The sequence below is a fragment of the Protopterus annectens genome, chromosome 2.part0 (genome assembly GCF_019279795.1).
Source record: "Protopterus annectens isolate FY-2018-M chromosome 2.part0, PAN1.0, whole genome shotgun sequence".
Lineage (NCBI taxonomy): Eukaryota > Metazoa > Chordata > Ceratodontiformes > Protopteridae > Protopterus > Protopterus annectens.
Genome location: NC_056728.1, coordinates 1,697,874,969 through 1,697,896,381, shown reverse-complemented (window position 1 = coordinate 1,697,896,381; position 21,413 = coordinate 1,697,874,969). Strand labels below are relative to the sequence as shown.

Here is a 21,413-nt window from a genome sequence, read left to right as displayed (position 1 = left end):
AGATCCAAGAGAAAGGAAGAAAATTTCTCAACAAATAAGTAGATTTTGGTTAGCTTATTTTTAGGAAATCCTTTCTTTCAATTTTTGATGCAGCAGCAGCAGATGATTTTAGTAGATTAACTGGCAGTAGTAAGAGGACACAGAAGACAGTGTTTCCTAGTCAGCGGCCATCTTGGAATCAGAACCCCCTCATCCTGTAGACACCCATATCTCACTTTTCATCTTTCTAAACAAATAATTTAAATGGTGGATATCACAGGTTAAACACAACCCAGGCCTGACACTCAAGTTGCAGATAACTCCCCCAAGAGCTGCATACACATGCTTCAGAAGTAGCCTGACTGAGTCAAGGGCCAATATCCAACAACTCAGAGGAGGACAGGACACATCATCCCGAAAGAGATGTGAGCTGTAATTCAGGCCCTACAGATCTTTTCTCACACCTGAGCCTCAGGCCCTTCAGAATTTTCACACACAGCACTACGGTCACATGGTACATAAATGAGCAAGGGGGGTACAATGTCTTATCAACTATGCAAATTGGCTCTTATAGCATAGGAGTCAACCATAAAAACAAACCTGTCCCTCCAAGCAGTTTACATTCCTTCACAGGTCAACATCCTGGCTGACTTTCTGAGTAGCTCAAGGGATGCTGAACAGAGAGGTTTTCCTAGACATAGTCCACAAATGGGGTATTCCTCAGATAGACTTATTTGCTTCCATTCACAACAGTGAAATACAGCACGTTTGCTTCAGGACTCCTTGCTGTCAGGCATGGAGGATGGATGTCATGTCCTTTCCTTGAAAACGGAGGCTACTTTCTTCTTTTCTTCCTCTGTCACTACTCCCAAATGTGCTAAAGATCCAGAGAGGCAATCTAAAATTCTTACTGGTGACTCCTTTTTAGCCAAGGCAGCATTGGTTCTTCCTTCTCTACCACCTAGCCAGGGGTCATCACCACAAGCTACCACACAGAGTGGACTTGCTCACACAACCCAAGGGCTCACTACTACACTCCAGTCTATCATCTCTCCATCTGCCATTATAGATGATAGGGATGTCCTTCAAGAATGCAACTGCAGTCCTGACATATGGGTTGTCCTGCCTCAGGCAGCCCTTCGGTCGGCCGGATTCCAAAGTCTGGGTCCGGCGTCGGCTGATGTCGCCTCCTCCCCGACGTCAGAGCGGCTGGGGTATAAAAGCATCAGCCGACGCCATCTTCTTCAGTCTTTCTTGCCGCGCGATGCCCGAAGCAGAAGCAGTTCGCAAGTGCCGGTCGGCCAGCTCCTGTGTTTTCAGATCCAAAGTCATCAAAAAGCTAAGTACCCCGTTGGGGAACCTTTTCTTGCCTCAGCCGATGTCAGATAAAACTGCAAAAGTTAATAATTGCTTGTCTTGTGGTAAACAAATACCTCATAAGGACTTCCATTCTTACTGCCTTCCCTGCCTCGGCCCAGACCACGACGTCTCGGCCTGTGCTTGCTTCAATAAGCGCACACTTAGGCGCCGGGCAGAATTTGCTGAAGACTTTTTTGGGGAAAATTACTCCTATATCATGCCGTCGGAACTTCCGACAGCACATATTTCCAAAAAACGGAAGGACCGGGATCGACATTCGCGGCCCGCGACTTCCACCGACACCATGTTAAAGCCTACCGCGAGTGCATCGGTCTCTTCGGAGGCGGTAATTCAACCGCTCCAGGCCGACGACACCGCTTTACCGCACACTTCGGTCCCGGAGGCTACCCCGGTGCCGGTTGTTGATTTTCCTCCTGAAACCGAAGCCCAAGATTTGCCTGACACCATACCGGTGGACAAAGTTACTCCAGCACGTGGGGCAGCTAGGCCTCTTGTGTCTATGTCCATCAAGGCCTACACACATGCTAAGGCTGCCAGCCAGGCTAAGTCTCACCCTCCTAAATCTTTTTCACAGGGTCCCACTTCTGTTAAACAGATCATGACTTTAGCTGCAGATCTAATTTCTTTAATCAGGGGCTCTCAGGTTCATCCAGACAGAGGTTCTCAGCTGCCTTCAGACAAAAGGCCTAGGGTTGAGCAGGCAGATACCCTTTCCTCAGATGAAGCCTCTGGTGAGTCAGGCCATTCAGATTCCCAGGAAGAATCCTTCCCGGCCTACGAGGATTCTGATGCTGATGAATCCATTCCCTCTGCCTCTCCTCCTGAGGATATTTCTTTCGGGGAAATTCTCCACTCTATGAGAGAGCATTTTCAGTGGCAGGGCCAGGATTTCTCCGACTCCAGGAAAAGGCTTCGGACTTTCCTTAAGTTACCCCAGCACAGGCCTTTAGCTATACCCCCAGTGTTAGATGTAATGGATGATGTGTTCTCAGACTCCAGTACTTCTCCTTATTCTCTCCCTCTTGCTCCTGTCAAGCCAGACAGATATTACAGGGTTCCTGAAACTCATAAACATCTCTTTAAGGCCCACTCTGTTGATCTAGAAACTATTTCTCAGGGGCCCAAAGGAGTGGCCACTTCCACGGCCAAAAATCCTTTGCCCGCAGACAGGGAATCTAGGTCCCTGGAGAGGTGGGGTAAAAAAGTTTATACCTCATCCACCCTTGCCATGAGGGCACTTAACTGTCTTTTTCATATGTTTCAGTATCAGGATTTCTTGATGGATGATTTGCAGAAAAAGTTAGCCTCTCCTGAGCCTTTAGATAGAAAGGCCTTGCAGGATTTGGTTCATAATACTCAGCAGGTTAGCAGTAATTTTTTCAGTGTGATTATGATGCATTGGAAGCTTTATGTAGGGCAGCTATGACAGGGGCCGTCATACATAGACATGCTTGGTTGAAAGAACAGACATTGCCAGATCATGTTAAAGTAAAGCTTCTAGATGCACCTCTGGAAAAAGACAAGCTATTTGGTGCTAATGCACAGGGTGTGTTGAAATCAATTGAGGAAAAGGCTAAATCAGTACAAACAGTCAAAGATTTCCTCCAGGTTCAGCCACCAAGGTTCAGTAGGAATTGGCCTTCGAAGAATTGGTCCTTTCCAGACACTGACAAGTTCCAAAGGGGAAAAAACAGGCGTACTCGAGGTAGAGGGCAATACCGAGGCTCCTACAGGGGCCGCCAATGGCAACCAACTAATCAGAGAAGTGGCACAGGGACTTCTACTGCTCCACAGGGACAATCACAATGACTTGACTTTGACACCGCCGACCAAGGCTCAAAGAGAAGCACCTTTAGGCGGAAAATTATCTTTATTTTCAGAAAATTGGCACGTTTTTACAAAGGACAAATGGATTTTGGACATAATAGACAAAGGTTACAGGTTCCACTTCCATACCTTACCAACAAGACAAGGCATGCCAAACCTGCCTCAAAATCAAAGGGCAGAGGCACTCATACAAGTTTCAAAGCTGCTACAAATCAAAGCAATAGAAAAGGTTCCTCCTCAGGAACAAGGCCAGGGATTCTACTCAAGACCTGTTCCTTGTTCCAAGAAAAGAAAAGCAATGGAGACCTATACTGGACTTGTCCGCTCTAAACACTTTTCTCATTGTGCCAAAATTCAAAATGCTGACGTTACAGCAACTTCTTCCCATGCTGGGCAAGGGGTCTTGGCTGGTTACTCTGGACCTCAAGGAGGCATACCTGCATGTCCCAATCAGACACAGCTGCAGAAGATACCTCAGATTTCTTGCAGGGTCAGAGCATTATCAATTCTCAGCATTGCCTTTGGCTTATCTACTGCCCAGAGTATTCACGAAATGCCTGGCATCAGTAATTGCACATTGCAGACTTCAGGGGATACAAATATACCCTTACCTGGACGACTGCCTTATACAAGCGGACAGCAAGCAAGCCTTGATAAGAAACTTGGACTATGTCATTCACTTACTACAGGCTTTGGGATACACAGTCAACATTCAAAAATCAAGACTACTGCCATCCCAACAAATAATTTTTCTAGGAGCCAAACTGGACACAAACTCACAAATGGCTTTCCTCACAGAAGAAAAACAAGAACAATTACCAGATTACTTCAAAAGCCTAGCAAAGCACACCCAGATGACTGCAAGGAAAATCCTGCAGGCCCTGGGTTTCATGGCATCTTGCATTCTTCTGATTCCACTGGCAAGACTACACATGAGAAAACTACAATGGTACCTAAAAGTTTATGGTCTCAACACAGCCAACTTAGAAGCAATTATTCCACTCATTCCATGTCTACAAAAGGAATTTTTGTGGTGGGCACAAGCAAGCCAGCTAAACAAAGGCATGTCTTTCAACAAACCTCAAGCAAGCCAAACCATTACAACAGACGCCTCAGATCATGGATGGGGGCGACATGGAGGGCAGATGCATTCAAGGGCAATGGGCACCCCGAGAATTGCATCTGCACATCAATCAAAAAGAGATGTTGGCAGTGATTCATGCAATCGAGGCCTTCGGAAAATTTCTTCAGCAAGGTCATCTGCTAATAAAGACAGACAACACCAATGTCATGTGGTACATAAACAAACAGGGAGGCACCCATTCTTACCCCCTCTGCAGACTAACAGTGACTCTTTGGGAAAAGTCCCTGAAACTGAACATACAGTTGCAATCCCAGTTTGTCCCAGGCAAAGACAATGTTCTGGCGGACAGTCTAAGCAGAAACATTATGGACCCGCACGAATGGATGTTGCATCCAGACATTTTTTCACAAATAACTCATGCATGGGGAAGGCCGGACATAGATCTCTTTGCCTCACACCTCAATCATCATCTGAAGAAGTTCTGCTCAAGGACACACCATCCTCAAGCCTGGAGAATGGATGCTCTCTCCTTCAGCTGGAATTCTCTAACAATCTATGCATTTCCACCTCTACCATTAATGACCAAGGTGTTACTGAAGATCAAAGCAGAACAACCGAAGGCATTTTGATAGCTCCAGACTGGCCAAGACAGCACTGGTATCCATTACTAAGGAGCATAACTCGCACCAAGCCGTGGCTCCTGCCTCAATGGCCTCTGCTTATAACTCAGCACAATTACAGGACTGTTCATCCCAACCTGCAAACATTGCAACTGACAGCTTGGAGGGTTCCATGACTTCTCCCCATATCTCTCTCTCCAAAAAGTTCAAGAGATCTTACTGGAAGCACGCAGGCTTTCCACCAGAAAACGATTCAGCCAAATGGAAGAGATTCAACATCTGGAATGCCAACAAGGGTCAGGATGCATCAGTAATGAGCATCCCACAGATACTAGAATACTTGGCAGAAATGCTTCACAATGGCCTTTCATATTCTTCCATAAAAATACACGCTTCAGCAATTTCAGCAAAATACAACTGTGATCCACCTGTGTTTTCACATCCTTTGCTAAGACAGTTTCTAAGAGGGATAAAGAATATTAAACCTCCAAGAAAACCACCAGTGCCTGCATGGGACCTCAACTTCGCCTTGGAAAAATTAACTCTTCCTCCTTTTGAGCCAGCAGCATCTTCAGAATTGCAATTTCTCTCCTGGAAAACAGTTTTCCTGTTGGCAATTACTTCAGCAAGAAGAGTCTCGAGATACAGGCCCTCATGGCAGTACCTCCATTTCTCATTTTCCATCAGGACAGAGTCTCTTTAAGAACCAATCCTTCATTCATGCCAAAAGTGATATCCAAGGTTTCTCTAAATCAAGCAATTCACCTGCCTACTTTCTTTCCCAATCCTCAAAATAAAGGAGAAAAGCTTCTGCACACTTTGGACATACACATGCAATTGCGCTACTACTTGGACAGAACAAAGGCCAACAGAAAGTCTGACCAACTATTTGTAGCTTACGCTGCTGGAGTACAAGGAAAGGCAATTTCCAAACAAACAATTTCAAAATGGATTGGAAACTGCATCAGATTCTGCTACTCTTTCCATGGAAAAGGTGTACCAGCCAATATCAGGCCACACTCTACCAGAGCTACAGCCACCTCCACAGCCTTTCTAAGAGGGGGTGGCTGCAAAGGACATTCTAGAAGCTGCTACATGGAGCTCCGTGCATACATTTTCCAAACATTACAACCTGCCTTTATATTCCAGATCCCGAGCAGGCTTTGCTTCTGCAGTCCTGCAGGGCATTTTAGCTACACCATCCTTATCTTAGATCCTACCACCCCCAGCTTGGCTATGGTATTCAACCCATATGTCAGGACTGCAGTTGCATTCTTGAAGGACATAGTACAGTTTTGTACCTACCATAAATGTAGATGTCCGATAGATATGCAACTGCAGTCAGGTTTTCCCTCCCTCCTACCCATTCTGTAATTCTCTTTTTTGGGTCCACTCCCCCTTTTTCAAATTAGCTGGGGATATCTGTTATGGTGTATCTGTTTATTACTGTTGTGCATGTCTGGAATTTTTATCCATTCTCTAAATTTAGCCTTCCTTGGAGGGCACCTGGCATCTGGGGCAAGAAACACTGAAGAAGATGGCATCGGCTGATGCTTTTATACCCCAGCCGCTCTGACATCGGGAAGGAGGCGACATCAGCTGACACCGGACCCAGACTTTGGAATCCGGCCGACCGAAGGGCTGCCCGAGGCAGGACAACCCATATGTCAGGACTGCAGTTGCATATCTATCGGACATCTACGTTTATGGTAGGTACAAAACTGTACTTTCTGGTCCTTTCAGACCCAAATTTTCTGAGGACATGCTACAGGTTATTCAGAAGGTAAGGAAACCTACCACTAGGAAATCATATATCCAAATGGAAAATATTTTCTATCTGTTATCAAGCTAAAGAACAAGGGACCCTGTACAGTCAGGATTTGTTACTGTTCTGTCATTTGTGTGAGCTGATTAAAGCTGGTCTTGCCTACTCCCTGATCAAGACACACCTAAGAGACATTTCTGCATGCTTGCCTCTAGTTTCCCCTCTTCTTTCCAGACTAGAGGTAAAACAGTTCCTTAAATGTGTCCTTTATTTAAAACCTCCTAGGAAAGCTATTCTGCCTTTTTGGGACCTTAAATTTGTCCTTGAAAATATCACTGTACCTCCCTTTGAACCAGCAACTTCTGCCTCTCTCAAATTCTGCAGTTGGAAAACCATTCTGTTTGTAAACCTTAATTCAGCTGGCAGAGTTTCTGAGCTCTAAGCTTTGATGGCATCCCCTCCCTTCCTTATTTTTCATAAGGACAGTGTGTCTTCGAGGGCCAGCCCTTCATTTATGCCTAAAGTGGACAATGAGTTATCCCTCAATCAGGCCATCAGTCTCCCTGCCTTTTTCCCCTAACCCTCAGTACAACGAACAGAGAATACTCCATTCCCTGGATGTACACAAGCAGCTCAGATTTTACTTGTAAAGACCAAACCCATCCACAAGACTGACCCACTTCTTTGTTTCCTTTCAAGAAGCCAAGTTGGAAGACCCAGTTTCTAAACAAACTATTTCTAACTGAATTAAGTCAATTTCTTTTTGTTACACTCGCCATGGTAAGTCTTCAACTTTGTCAGTAAAAGCACACTGAACTTGGAGCAATTTTGCAGCCTTTTACAAAGGTGTTTCCTCAAGAGCCATCCTAGAAGTAGCGGCTTGGTCCTCTGCACATACCTTTACCAAATTATTCAGGGTAAATGCTTTTTCTAGTTACAGAGCAAGCCTCCTTTGCCAGGTCAGTTTTCTCTAGATTAATTGACAGCTGTCCTGTGACTGCTGCATTCACCATCACCACTCACTAAGCTGTAGGACTCACCCCACAGTTTGGAATGCTGCCACTGTGATCTAAGGAAAGGTATAGTACAGTTGTTAAGACGTTACCATAACAATAGATGTCCTACTGATCACTGCTGCAGTATTTCTTCCCACTTCATGGACCAAGGAGGAGTTGTTCTCTGCCTTCTCCCCTCTTAGCTGACCTTTACCTATCTTGTACCCACAGGTGTCCTCAGGTCTTCTGGCTTTGAGAGAGTCTGAGGTTTTCAAGCTCGTACATCTATGTATGTACCCTTATCCCCACAGGCTTAGGTCGTATGTTGAATGCATGGCTCAGTGAAAGATTTTGGCTTCAGTACCCAGGCCCAGACGTCCAGGTTATTTGGCGAGATAACCCAACAGTTCTGAGCACTGCAACAGTTTAGTTCATCTACTGTTATGGTAAGTTCTTACACAACTGTACTTTATCTCATTTTTCAAACTGAGAAAGTTCAGAAAATGACAAAACTTTCGTTATGTTAATTATGTGTCTGCATTGACTTAGTCACAAATCTCTCCTTATCAAATCAAGGGTACTCTCTGGTAGGTCTCAGTCAGGCTCCTTCAGTGGCTTTCCTCTGAAACCTGCCTTTGGGTGAAATTTGTGACGCTACCACATGGTCTGCCTTACATACGTTTGCTAACATTGCAATTTGGAAATTTTATCCAGGTGTCAAGCCTTTTTCAGGGCTTCTAGCCTCAAAGATCTCTTGTCCTAGTGCCATCCAGTGAAAGGACAGAACCAACTTAAATACAAAAGTTATCTCCCCCCCTCCAAATTACTGTACCCTAATGAACATAGAAGAGCACCAAGACCTATAGTTGGTGCCTGGTTACTGAATTGTCCATGTCCGCAGTAGTGTTGTTTTTTTTTCTGTTGTTTGAACTACTTTTTGGACAACATGATGGCTTTACTCAATGTAGAGGGCTAGAGGAGAGCTGTGTATTGTGACATAGGGGAAGAGCTCAAGGTAGACAGACTTCTTGTTGTTTCAGTGAAGATGAGGTGCCTTTGTTAACTTTTCCATCAGTTCCAGTGTACAGACAAAGGCATACTAAATCTAATATTCTAGTAAGTACATAGCTTGTGCATTTTTAGTCTTTCCTTGTCAAGAAATACAATGGTAGGTGGGCCAGGATTTAGGTGAATGCTACCTTATAGAAAGATTGACATTAGTGAAGCAAGGTATGGATTATGAAAGTGACAGGAGAATGCATTGTACAGACATTTGATATGTAAGAGGCTTTGAGAGAAGAAAAGCCATAGAGTGTAGGGTGTTAATCCACCAGCTTTGGCACAATTTTTCTTTTTGGTGCTTGTCATACAGACTTTTGATAGGGATGATTATGAAACCATTTTTTGTGTTAGGTTGTATTTTGAGAGTTTTTTTTTTGGGGGGGGCTATTGTATATAGAAATGTAGGTTAGCTAGAAGTAATAGTTTACAGTGTTGAATAATAAGGGTATGGATGAGTTGGATCATATGGAGTTACCTGTCTTGTGTATTGGAAGGCACTTTAAGAAATGGCACTGTGAGTGCCAGGAAGAGACGGTGTAGTTTTATTTTATTTTATTTTTTTGATTATTTATTTTGTATGGGGTGAACAGTTTTGAAATAAGAAATGCAACAAGTGGTGGAATCCGTATCTGCTATTGATTCAAATGAAGTGCAAACTTTAGCTTTTCCCTGAAACAAACTCCTGCTTGGGAAGGAAAAAGAGGATAAATTAAGAGAAAGAAAGAGTAAGGATAAAAGAAAGTGAGAATTCACAGGATTCACAGGTTAGTACTAGGCTAAGTGCCCTTGCGAGCCATTGTAAGCCTAGCCAATTATCCCTTGTGAGACTCAAACCCTGCACCTTGTGTTTGTAAGGCAAACAGCTTAACCATTAGGCCACCCTCCCAATTAGGAGAACCTAATATCGGCATCACCAAAGTAAATGTTTTTGAATTAATTTGATAATGTTAGCTAATGAGTAAGTAAGAAAAAGTTGGGGGGAGAGAGAAATTTGTGTAACTTTGAGGAAAGTATAGTAGGTGTACAAGGAAGGATCTGTGGGGTGTGTTTGGATAAGGGGATTGGCAGAGATGGGCTCCATCTACACCTTGAGTGGAACAATTAGTTCAGCTGCTTGTGTAAAAATATGAATCACGAGAACACAGCATCAAAAGCACAATAAGTTACATATTCAACGGGCACATTTAGTGAGTTATAAGTTGTAGCAAAGTACCAGCTGAAATTTTCAGAATGTTTTGCCAGGTCTTTGAGAAGTTAGAAGTGTTTATTCACTTTTGAATTTCCAGATCTAAGTATTGTTGCATTTTATAAACTTGCAAGTTCACCCTTCTCTGCATCCAAGTGACAGAAGTTGAGCTTTTCACTGTGGATGTCATTCTTAAGTTTTCCACTGTTAATATTTCATTTAACCAAAATGCCTATTATTTTTAAGGCATCTACAGTCACAAATGCAGAAATGAGACCTTCGACCTACAGTAATCTGATATCCTTTTGTTTTCTCTGGAGCCAGGCAGATTTTTAGAACTAGAAGTTTATATTTGTTTCTGACTAGTCCATACTCACCCTTACACATTTCAGTTTTAGGCAGTGCTGTCCAGAACAAGAGCTATTGGTGTTTATGCACCTAGTTTAAGTAAATGCATAACGGCATTTTGTCACATTTTAATTTAAATGTATGTAGAGGTGTACACACCTAATTCAATAGTAACTTAATTTTGGTTTCAGATATGTTTATTCATACTAGTATATTTTATTTTTTAGCTGACAAGTGGAGCAGTGTGGGTGCAGTTCAATGATGGGTCACAGTTGTTAGTTAAAGCAGGAGTGTCCTCTGTCATTTACACATCTCCTCATGGTCAGACATTCAGGTAAGTAGAATATTTTTTCTTATCAATTGTCTATCTTGTTTAAGGGGAAAAGTCTATGCTTACTCGAATCATTCTAGACTATGGGTACTGTCCTTTGTTGGTCTACATTTGGGATTATCACAGTCGTGACTATCAGATAGGGTTGCCTGTGATGGTGGTGAGTCTCCAGATTTGCTCCATTATCCACTGCCATCTTGATAGATCTGTGAGTTGAGAATTTAGTCACATGCAGCCACATTTTGGAGCTCTTGGGTCTTTCATGAGAAATGGCACCACTCATAGACCAATCTTTCTCTTCAGAACTTTAAAGACAAGCATGGATATTTTCTTGTGAGGGGGTCAAAGAGGATATTCTTCTTTCAAATTAAGATGTAAGCTTTTACTTTCACATCATCTTGATTTCAAAGGGGATAGATTTCCCTGTCTTGCTGAATCTCAGGTGCATCAGGTACAGGTGATGACTTCCAAGGGTTTGTGCTATAGTGCCTGGCGGCTTATGGCACTTTGTTACATGGGTTTGTACAGGATATGCTTTTGATTTTCTCTAGTTGAGACGTACTTTTAATTAAAAGTAAAGTGTTTTTGGTCTCTCCTCTTTCCCAAAGCATTTTACAAAACGATGATCTTTGTGAAAAGATATTTGCTGGGAAAATAACTTTTTTCTGTCCCTCTTTTTTTTTTTTTTTTTGTTGCTTATTTGTTCTCACTACCTGCCATTCATCAACCCCACCCCCCCAGACAATTGATCTATTCATTCCTCTGCCATTTTCACCAAGGGAGAGTGTCGGTCAAGAGAGGAGGACCTTCAGGTGTGACTTTTTTCTTGACTTGCTGCCCTGCCATCTCTAGGCACACTTGGCTGTGCAAGGGTCGATGTGCAGTGGTTTGTGTCTGATGGATGTTCCTACACCTCCACAAAGAAAGATGCCATCAAGCAACCTTAGCCCCCCGACCCTACAGTGGGGGGGGGGGTTCCCTGGTATCCATCATTGAACTGACACCTATCCAAGTAACTCTTGAGTCCATACAGCCTTCACCTCACCACCACCACCATGGAGAGACAAGTGGGCCACACCTCTTCATTCCTGTAATGACAGGGCCACTGGTCAAACGCAGGTTGTATTCAAGGCCCCATCCCTCTACAACATAGAGGCAGGCTAAGGAGCTGGACCTTAAATGCATTTCCCTACCTTGACAGCTGGCTTCTGGTGGCCCATTTTGTAGCATCCTTGGATTGGATGCTTCCATTGCTACAGTATCTTTGGACATGTTACCATAAACTAGGAAATGACCTTTCTAATTTTATCTCAGAGGATCACCTCATCATCAGCTGTACATTCTCTAATGGCACCCATTCCTGCATGCACTGAGGGAGTAAGTGTTATTGGTAACCTGAATGAGAATGTTGTGGAGGATCCTGCTTTGGGACATCCTGCAATTTCAGGGCTTGATTGCTGCCATCATCTTTATTGTGCCTTTCTCAAGCCTGAAAATTCAAGTACTTTAGTGCAGTGTGAGATGCCTGTGGCTGCAGAGTCACCACACACTCGGATCTTCTCTTGGTGCTGGACTGCTATTGCCAGACCTAGAATTAGTGGATATTCCTCACCAGTGTCAAGGCAGGGCTCTCTTTCTTGTAGTCAGACCCTTTGCAGGTACTGAACATTGCATTGTTAGCAGTGTGGATATTCTGTCTCTACTTTTACATAGTGCGGGGGAATTGTTTTTTTTTTTTTTTTTTTTTTTTTAGAAGCATCACTTTCAAAAGTTCAGAATCCAAGTAAAGAGAATATGCTGATGATCTCAACGTTTCTTCTCCACTCCTTTCCAGGTATCTGGAATGTGCAAGTCCTACCTGGTCAGGATCTTTCAATAGTGAGAGGAAATATTTAAAAAGCAAGGGCAGGGAGGTTCCAAATAGAAGACCGAAACCCCTCAGACCGAAGGGTAGTCTAATAAATCGAAATGACTATATGAAAGATTTCCAACCCCTGACACTGACAGTCCCTTATTCCTTCTAGAAAGTCTGAACCTCCATTTATCTCTTTAGCAATAGATAAATGTCCTTCCTTACCACTGTTGAAGTATTCTTTACTCCTGGGATATACTGCCGAGGATAACCGGACATCCTGCCAGCATAACAAAGCTATTACGTCTTCTGGGCACCGCAAATCAGATCTATGCCCTACATGCAAGGCATGAAACACATTATGTACATGAGTGCCTTTGCCACCAGTATGAATGCTACGTTTGAATTTAGTTTGCAAGCTGTTCAATAAGTTGGTTCTACTACCAATCCTTCTACAGATAAGTGCCCTATTGGGATTTCTCCCTTTCTTTTTTTCTGTTACCTTAATTTCCATGTCAGGTATGGTAAAAAAAAAAAAAAAAGTATTTACCTCTGCTACCTTAGTTGTCAGGGCTGTTAATCACCAGACCCATATGAGTAGGTATGTCCTGGCTGTTCTGTCCCAGGATGGGGGCATTCTGGTTGATTTATCTGGTTCAAATGGTAAGACTTCTGTCATCTCCCTTTTGAGCTCTACTTCTCAGGTGGTTCATTCTAATAAATGTACCTATGATGCTGCGGATTCCTCCTTCAGGGAAGCTGCATCTGGATCTGTTATGAGAGGGTATTCTTGGTTACGCCTCCTAGCTTTGCCTGAACATCAAGGCTAAGTTATTAGATTCTTCCTTAGTCATCCAGAAACTCTTTGGCACTGCTGCAGCTGAATTATTTAAGACTTCTCTGGATAAGGTAAAGTTATGCAGGATTTGAAGCAAATCTTTGTTTCAGAGAAATTACCCTTCTAAGCATTATTTTGTTCATAGGCAGCCTAAACAGCCTTCTAGGGCAAAAAAAGCTTCTAGATAGGAGAGTTTTTCCAGACACTTTCTCAGGGTGTTAAGATTCAAAAGCCTTCTTTTCCTGTCAAGTCTGCTTCTATTTGATATTCATCTGCTCCTTCTTCTTGACCAAATTCTGCTGTCCCACAGGTTGACTCTTTCTTTTTCTGTTTGGCAACAGATAACCACAGATGATTGGGTGCTTTCCATTATCCAGAATGATTATTTTATGACTTGGCAGTCTCTTCCTGCATGCTCAGGCCTTTCTCAGCCTCCTCCTTGTCAGCTGCCAAGTTTTTCTTTGGTTCTGCAGGATCCGGTGGTACAGGGAACCATGCAACCTCTCCCCTTGTTTCAGTAGGGAACAGGTTTTTATTCCAGGATGTTTCTGGTTCCCTGGAAGGAATCGCTGCGGTGGCCAATTCTAGGCCTGACTTTTCTCAGCACCTTTCTCAAGGTTTCTTCTTTCAGGATGTCTCTTCAGATGCTTTTTCCTCTGTTGCTTCCTTAGACCTTTCTGGTATCCCTGGATGTGAAGGACACTTGCATCCACATTCCTATTCTCCCTCTCGTCAGGAAATCCTTGCATGTCTCAGTTTTTTTTCCTCTCATTATCGGTTTTCTGCTTTGCCTTTTGGTCTTTCTGCAGCTGCAAGGTTCTTTACCAAATGTCTGACCCTTGTGATAGCATTCTGCAGAGTTCAGGTTATTCAGATACCTTTTGAGTCAAGACCCCTCTCAATAGCTTCTCCTTCAGGATATGCACTTCAGTATGCTGCTTCTGTGCAGTGTGGGGTTCACACTCAGTCTCAAAAAGTGTGTGACTCCTTCTCAGGGCCAAGTGTTTTTGGGTTGCAGGATTCAGACCATTCCAATGTTGGCTTGTCTCCCGCCTCTCAAGGTCCTGTCTTTGATTGCTTATTTCCAGTCTGTCCTTCCTGCAAAGAAATTTCTTCAATCTCTGGGTTACATGGCATTCACCATTCCCATGGTTCCCTTTCCCAAACTTCACTTGAGGAAATTTCAGTTGTATCTCAAGACTGTTTGGCTGCAGCACTGCCATCCTGTGGGATATATTGTTCCTTTCTTGCCTCAAGTTCTGACTGCACTGTTGGATTCTCCAGATTTCCCAGAATCCAGGTCTCCCTATTCAAGAGCTCTACACGGATACTTCTGATCATGGCTAGGGAGCCTCCTCCAACAACCTAAAAGTCCAGGGTCTTTCGTCCCATCAACAACTGGCAGGCATATCACCATCAAGGAGTAAGGGGTCTTCTAGCTCTCCAGGCTCTTCACTCCCTTTGGGCTCATGATCCTCTAAAGGTTTTTACAGACAGTACCACAGTCACCACAGTCATGTGATACATCAGGAAGCAAGGGGGCACAAGAACTTACTTTGTTGCAGGCTGGCTGTTCAGGCTTGGGATTTTGCATTCCTCCATCACTTGGTTCTTCAGGCAGTCTACATTCCTCCAGAGCACAGTCTGGTGGCAGACACTTCAAGTAGGTCCAGGACAAATACTCTATGAAAGAATACTACAGAGAGAGGTGTTTCTGGACATTGTGTATCACCCCATCACAAACCATGAAACACATACTTCACATAACCAGTGTGACACGCAATCACAACCCTTAAGGCAAAATAACATACCCAACACACTAGTAATAGGCGACTCTGTAGTCAGGCGCACTGATTTCCCACTAACTAGGCTGGACAAGGAGAAGGTTACAGTTAGTTGCCTGTCGGGCGCCAGGATCCGCCACATAACACAAGCACTTAGGTTGCTCCAGAACAAGTACAAATATGACTGTCATTCTCCATGTTGGTGTGAATGACCTGAACCGTACCTCCCTGGACTACATGAAAAGAGACATGGAAGAGCTCTCTGATCACATGGCCCAGGCCAGTATGACCCTGACCCTGAGTAGCATCCTGCCCTCACCAAGAATGATGCCACAGTATAAAGAAAAAATGATCAATTTCAACAATTGGCTAAGTTTCTGGTGTAATTCAAATGGGATCCAGTGTCTGTCCACCTGGGATGACATGCTCAACAAGCCACGTTGCTTCGCAAGCGATGGCTTGCACCTGTCACCCTTAGCCTTTCGAATACTGGCCAAGGCTTTTCCCACCCCCATAGTGGCTTTTTAGGCAAGGTTCAAAAGACAAATCCACCACCGTAAATAGCACAAGTAACCAAAAACTGAAGGTAATGCTACTCAACGCCAGAAGTCCAAGCCTCAAAATGCATGCACTCGAGGCACTCCTCAGTATGGAGAACATCGATATCTGTGCAGTAACAGAAACCTGGTTTAAGGCTCCAGAGAGTACCCCAGCACTACCAGGCTATAACTCATACCATACTTTTCGGCCACGAGAACCCATACCAAAACACACAAGGCGGGGGGGGGGTGTATCCATACTCATCAAGGATACCCACACCTCCAGGTTAGTGGCACAGCACAGTGCCTCAAAGATCATCCATGTGCAACTAACAACAGGCAAAACTGCAATTCAAATTGCAGCTTGCTACAGATCACCCACCATGACCCAGGACCCCCATTCCACATTTCTGGAGACACTGGAAAATATGAAGTTCCTACCAAACACCCTAATATTGGGTGATTTCAATTACCCAAACATTAACTGGGAGAACTACTCGAGTACTAACTCCCTTGCCCAACGCTTCCTAGAATTTATAAACCCTAACGCCCTGGATCAACTGGTCAACACCCCCACCAGAGGTGACAACATGTTGGACCTGGTCATCACCAACATGGGTGACCGGTGTTCTACACTGGAGGTCAACCCCTCGCTGGTTAGATCAGACCATAGACGAATCACTTTGGATATCCACATTCCGCCCCCACCCCCAATCAAGGAAACCACCATGAAATACTTTTCGGAAGCAAACCTCACGTTACTTAAGACCGAGCTGAAAATGTTCACAGCCCCCATGCTAAAGGGCAATGCTGTCCAAGCTGCTGAATCCCTTACAAAGGCACTCTGTGAGCACCTGCAAGAATGCATGGATTGTGCTATCCCAAATAAAACCAAGACTCACTCCTCCAAGAAAAGGAAATCAGTCTGGTAGACTCCTGCCATAAACAAGCTATACAATAGAAGGAGGAAACCAGTACAGAAGAGAGTAAAATCCCAAGAAGGAAAGACATCCCTGATCAGTATCAGCAAGAAACTACGATCCCTCATAAAATCATCTAAGGCTAGCTTCGAAAGAAAAATTGCCAAGGACTCCAAAGATAACCACAAAGCATTCTTTAGCTATGTCAAGAACCTAAGTGGAAACACTCAGATCTGCTCTGAGTTAGTGCAGAATGGCACAAAATACACTGAACCTACTGATATTGCCAACGTTCTGGCAGACAGGTTTAGTGCAGACTTCACCCCCCCCCCACCCCCTAAAGGGCCCATAACCATGCCAGAAGAATGTAGAGTACCGGCAATCACTGACACACAGGTTAAAACAGCCCTATCCAAAGCCAAAAATACAGCTTCAATGGTGTCCCAGGCTGTGTCTTACACGAGCTCCAAAATGAACTAACCCCTCACCTAAACACAACTGTTCAAACTCAGCCTCTCTACAGGCTACGTACCCATAGAGTGACGCACAGTTACTGTTATCCCGCTCCACAAAGGTGGAGCCACAATGGACCATGGGAACTATCGCCCTAAAGCCTGAGTAGTCTGGTCTGCAAGGCTATGGAGTGCATCATCATGGAACTCATTAACAGAGACATTGGGAACCTCCAAACATTGGACCCTACCCAGTTTGGCTTTGTTAAGGGCAGATCATGCCTCCTAAACCTGGTGGACTTCTTTGAGACAGTTACCAAGGCTTTAGATGAGGGAAAGGAGGTCCACGCAGCCTACCTAGACCTCGCAAAGGCTTTCGACACTATTCCCCATTCTGGTATTATAGACAAGCTCACCAGCCTTAACATAAACCTCTATGTCACGAGATGGGTTGCCAATTGGCTCACAGAACCCACATGATGAGAGTTGCAGGCTCTAGGTCCGACTCTAAACCGGTTCCAAGTGGCATCCCCCAGGACTCAGTCCTGGGACCTCTCCTGTTCGGTATATACTTCTCAGAGGTACAGGCAAGCACAGGAGGACTATGACTGACCAAGTTTTGCAGACGACTGCAGACTGGGGGCCATAATTGACTCTCCGGCTGATACAAACATCCTCCAGAAAGGGTCTCACTGAGACAAATACCTTGTGTCAAAATCATGGCCTCAAGCTAAATGCCAAAAAGTGCTTAGTCATTCCCTTTGGAAAAAACAAAGTACCCGCGAACTGCCACATACGTAGTAGTCCCCTAAATACAGAAAATGTAATAAGGGGTCTGGGGACCCAAGTAGATAGTAATCTCTCCTTTGATCATCATATTGCCAAGGTGGTTAGAAAATCCTTCCATGTGGCCCCACCTAATCACAAAAGTGTTTGCATCTAGAGCAAAAGAGGTCATTGTGCCCCTCTGCTCATCACTCATGAGACCCATCATAGAGTACAACGCCCCATTTGGGATGTACCTTACAAGACACCTGCAACAGCTGGAAAGACAATGGAAGTACCTCACCAGGAGGATTACTGGCCTCAAACAGATGCCCTATGCAGCCTGACTGAAGAAACTCCAGCTGTACTAGGTTGCATGCCGCTTACTCAGAAGTGATCTTTGCCTGACATACAAGGCCATGTCCAACCCAGAATTGATGGACATGCTCCACCTAAAAAAAAAACAAATCCCCAACAGCCACACGCTCTAGGGATCTAAACCTCACCACAATGGTAAATAGGACGTGTTGGAGGGATAGATTCCTGTCCAAGAGACTCCCCACTCTTTGGAACAGGATTCCAATCTACATTAGGCAGAACCCCTCACTAACACTCTTCAAGAGAAAGAGTGGATGGGAAACAGAAAATTGACCCCGGGGATCACGGCAGTGGCTCTGCTGGACAGAGGCACAGGGAACTAATGGCTCTGCTGGACAGAGACACAGGGAACTAATCTAAGGGGGTGGCGAAAGCCAACACATTCTGGCTAGGCTTATAGATGCCCTTGGGCAGATAGCCTAATACTTACCTATGAACCTATGGTGTACTCCTCTGGTAGCTCTTTTTGCCTCCCTTATAAACGGGCAATTTCCCCAGTTCTGTTACAAAGTTCTCTTGCTTGGAAAGTGGACCCCATGTCTTTTTCCTTGGTAATTGGATGTTTCTGTATGCGTATGCCCCTCTTCCTGTACTACGAAAGGTCCTGCACAAGGTCATGTTGGACACATTGAAAATCTTGCTGCTTACTCTCTCTTGGCCTAGACAGCATTGGTTCCCCTTTCTATTTTATCTGGCCAGAGGCAATCATCCCAAGTTACCACACAGGACGGTTCTTCTCACACAAGACATGAGATCTGTCATTCACTCTGACATGTCCACCCTTCATTTGACACTTGGGTGATAGAGCTTTGATTCCTTTTAGGCAAAATTTTTCTGAGGAGTGCTTCAGGTCTTGCAAGATGCCAAAAAAGCCCACTAGTAGAAAATTGTACGTGACTAATTTGAATGATTTTCTGTTTGGTGTCACTGACATGACTTTGACACTTTTCTGCGGGGGTTCCTCCTATCCTTTATTTGTTTGAGTTGCTGAATTGTGGTTTGATAAATTTATCAACTTTGTCAGCCATTTCTACTTGTTTGCCTCTGAATCCACCTGTGGCTTCTTGTTTTGAAGTCAAACCATTTCTTAAAAGGAGCACCTCATGTTCAGCCTCCAAGAAAGCCTATTCCTCTTCCTTGGGACCTTAATTTTGTTCTTGAGAAATTGACCCAGTGCCATTTTGAGCCTGCAGTTTTGTCTTCCCTACAACATTGTACATTGTACTTGGAAGTCTGCATCGTTGGTGGCTGTTACTTCTGATAAGAGGGTCTCTGAACTTCAAGCACATGTTCTTCGTGTTTCACTGTTGCAGTCATCACATTTGGGTTATTTGCTTGCAGTAGCCCTCAGTCGGCCTGATTATCAAAGTCTTGGGTCCTACGTCGGTTGCTGTCTCATCTTCCATGACATCAGTAGTCAGGGGTATAAAACATGCAGCAGACGCCATTACATCAGTCTTTCTTGCCGTGCGGTGCCCAAAGCAGAAGCAGTTTGCAAGTGCCAGTCGGCAGACTCCTGAAATTTTCATTTTTGAGTTTCAGAACCGAAGTCTTCAACTAAAGCTTAGTACCCTGTTGGGGAAACTTTTTCTTGCTCTAAACCGATGTCAGTAAAAGTCAGTAATTGTATTTCTTGTGGAAAGCAAATACCTCACAAAGATTTTCATTTATACTGTATTCCTTTCCTAGGCTCTGACCACGACGTACCTCACTGTCGGTTTTGTGCCTTATTTAAGCAACAAACTATTCATCGTCGGTATACTTACACTTCTAAATATTTTGGTACTCTGTTCAATTATCCAGATATGTCTTCGGTAAGCCATCTGACCACCAACATTCCGAAAAAATGCAAAGATAAAGACAGAGACAGGCCGCCTAGGTCCAAAGCTGCCGACGACGCTTCTCCTAAGCCAGTCGGCAGTTCGTCGATACTCAGCGAGGCGCTTTCACAGCCCGTGATACCTACTACTTCAGATTTGCAGACCTCTACTGAGACCCATTCGGTGTCCGGTATGCTGTGAGATGCTTCAACTGTGGAACCTGCGGCTGTCTCTACCTTGGATGGGTCCGGAGTCGCTCTGCTGGCACCGGCTTCTGAGGGTGTATTCAGGCCTACTGACTTGCATATTAAACTGACGCCATCTTCTTCTTCATGGTCTAAAACTCGAACCATGCCTAGAAAACCAACGCCCAGACCGCATGGTCAGGCCTCTATGCCTAAAAGACAAATGATAAGAATGGCTCATAGGTTCATAGGTTCATAGATTCATACTAGGCTATCTGCCCGAGGGCATTTACAAGCCTAGCCCATCGTTTTGTGGCTTACGCCACCCCTTTAGTATGGGGAACTATACCCATTATTTTGCTGTGCCTCTGTCGAGCAGTGACACTGAGGTAATCCCTGGGGTATATCTGCGATCTCCCATCCATTGGTCAAGATTTCTCTTGAACAAGGCCAGCGAGGTGCTCTGCCTCACATGTACCGGGATTTTGTTCCACAGCATAGGGAGTCTTTGGGTGATGAATCTATCCCTCCAGCATGTCCTATTAATAGCCGTGTCGAGGTTTAAGTCTCCCGCCTTGTGGCTCTGATGGATCTAGATTTTTGAGGTGAAGCATATTCATCAAATCTGGGTTTGACATGGCCTTGTATGTTAGGCAAAGGTCACCTCTGAGCAAGCGTGGCGACTGAATAGAGCTGGAGTTCTTTCAGTCGGGCAGCATAGGACAGATTTTGAGACCCTTTATCCTTTTGGTGAGGAACTTTGTGGCCTCTCCAGCTGCTGCAAGTGTCGGGTCAGATACATTCCTAATGGGGCATTGTACTCAATCATTGGTCTGATGAGTGATGAGTAAAGGAGACTATGACCTCCCTTGATCTAGATGAGAATCCCTTCATGATAAGGTGGGCAATGTAGAAGGTCTTCCTAACTACTTTAGCTACATGGGTGTCGAATGACAGACTACTATCAACCTGGGTCCCCAGGTCCCTGATAACTTCTTCTGTGCTCAGTGGATTGCCACCTATTTGGTAGCTAGGGTAACCTTGTTTTTCCCAGGGTATGACTATGCATTTTTGGCATTTAACTTTAGGCCATGGCTCTGGCACCAGTTATCCGCTTCTGTGAGACCCTTCTGAAGGATATCTGTGTCAGATGTGTTTTCTACTATGGCGCCCAGTTTGCAGTCATCTGCAGACTTTGTCAGCCATAACCCTCCTGTGTTTGCTTGTACTTCGGAAAAGTAGATGCCAAACAAGAGTGGGCCCAGGACTGAGCCCTGTGGGACACCACTTGTGACAGGCTTTG

The 21,413-nt window shown here is 44.5% G+C and overlaps 1 protein-coding gene across 1 annotated transcript in view; it reads left to right on the top strand.

The window, feature by feature from the left end:
- The window catches only part of PLK4 (polo like kinase 4), a gene marked incomplete in the record, with an annotated part of 949,915 nt that overhangs the window by 892,297 nt on the left and 36,205 nt on the right, over window positions 1–21,413 (top strand). The window contains 1 exon segment of the mRNA XM_044061753.1: window positions 10,474–10,580. Within this exon segment, the coding sequence (XP_043917688.1) occupies window positions 10,474–10,580 (107 nt within the window).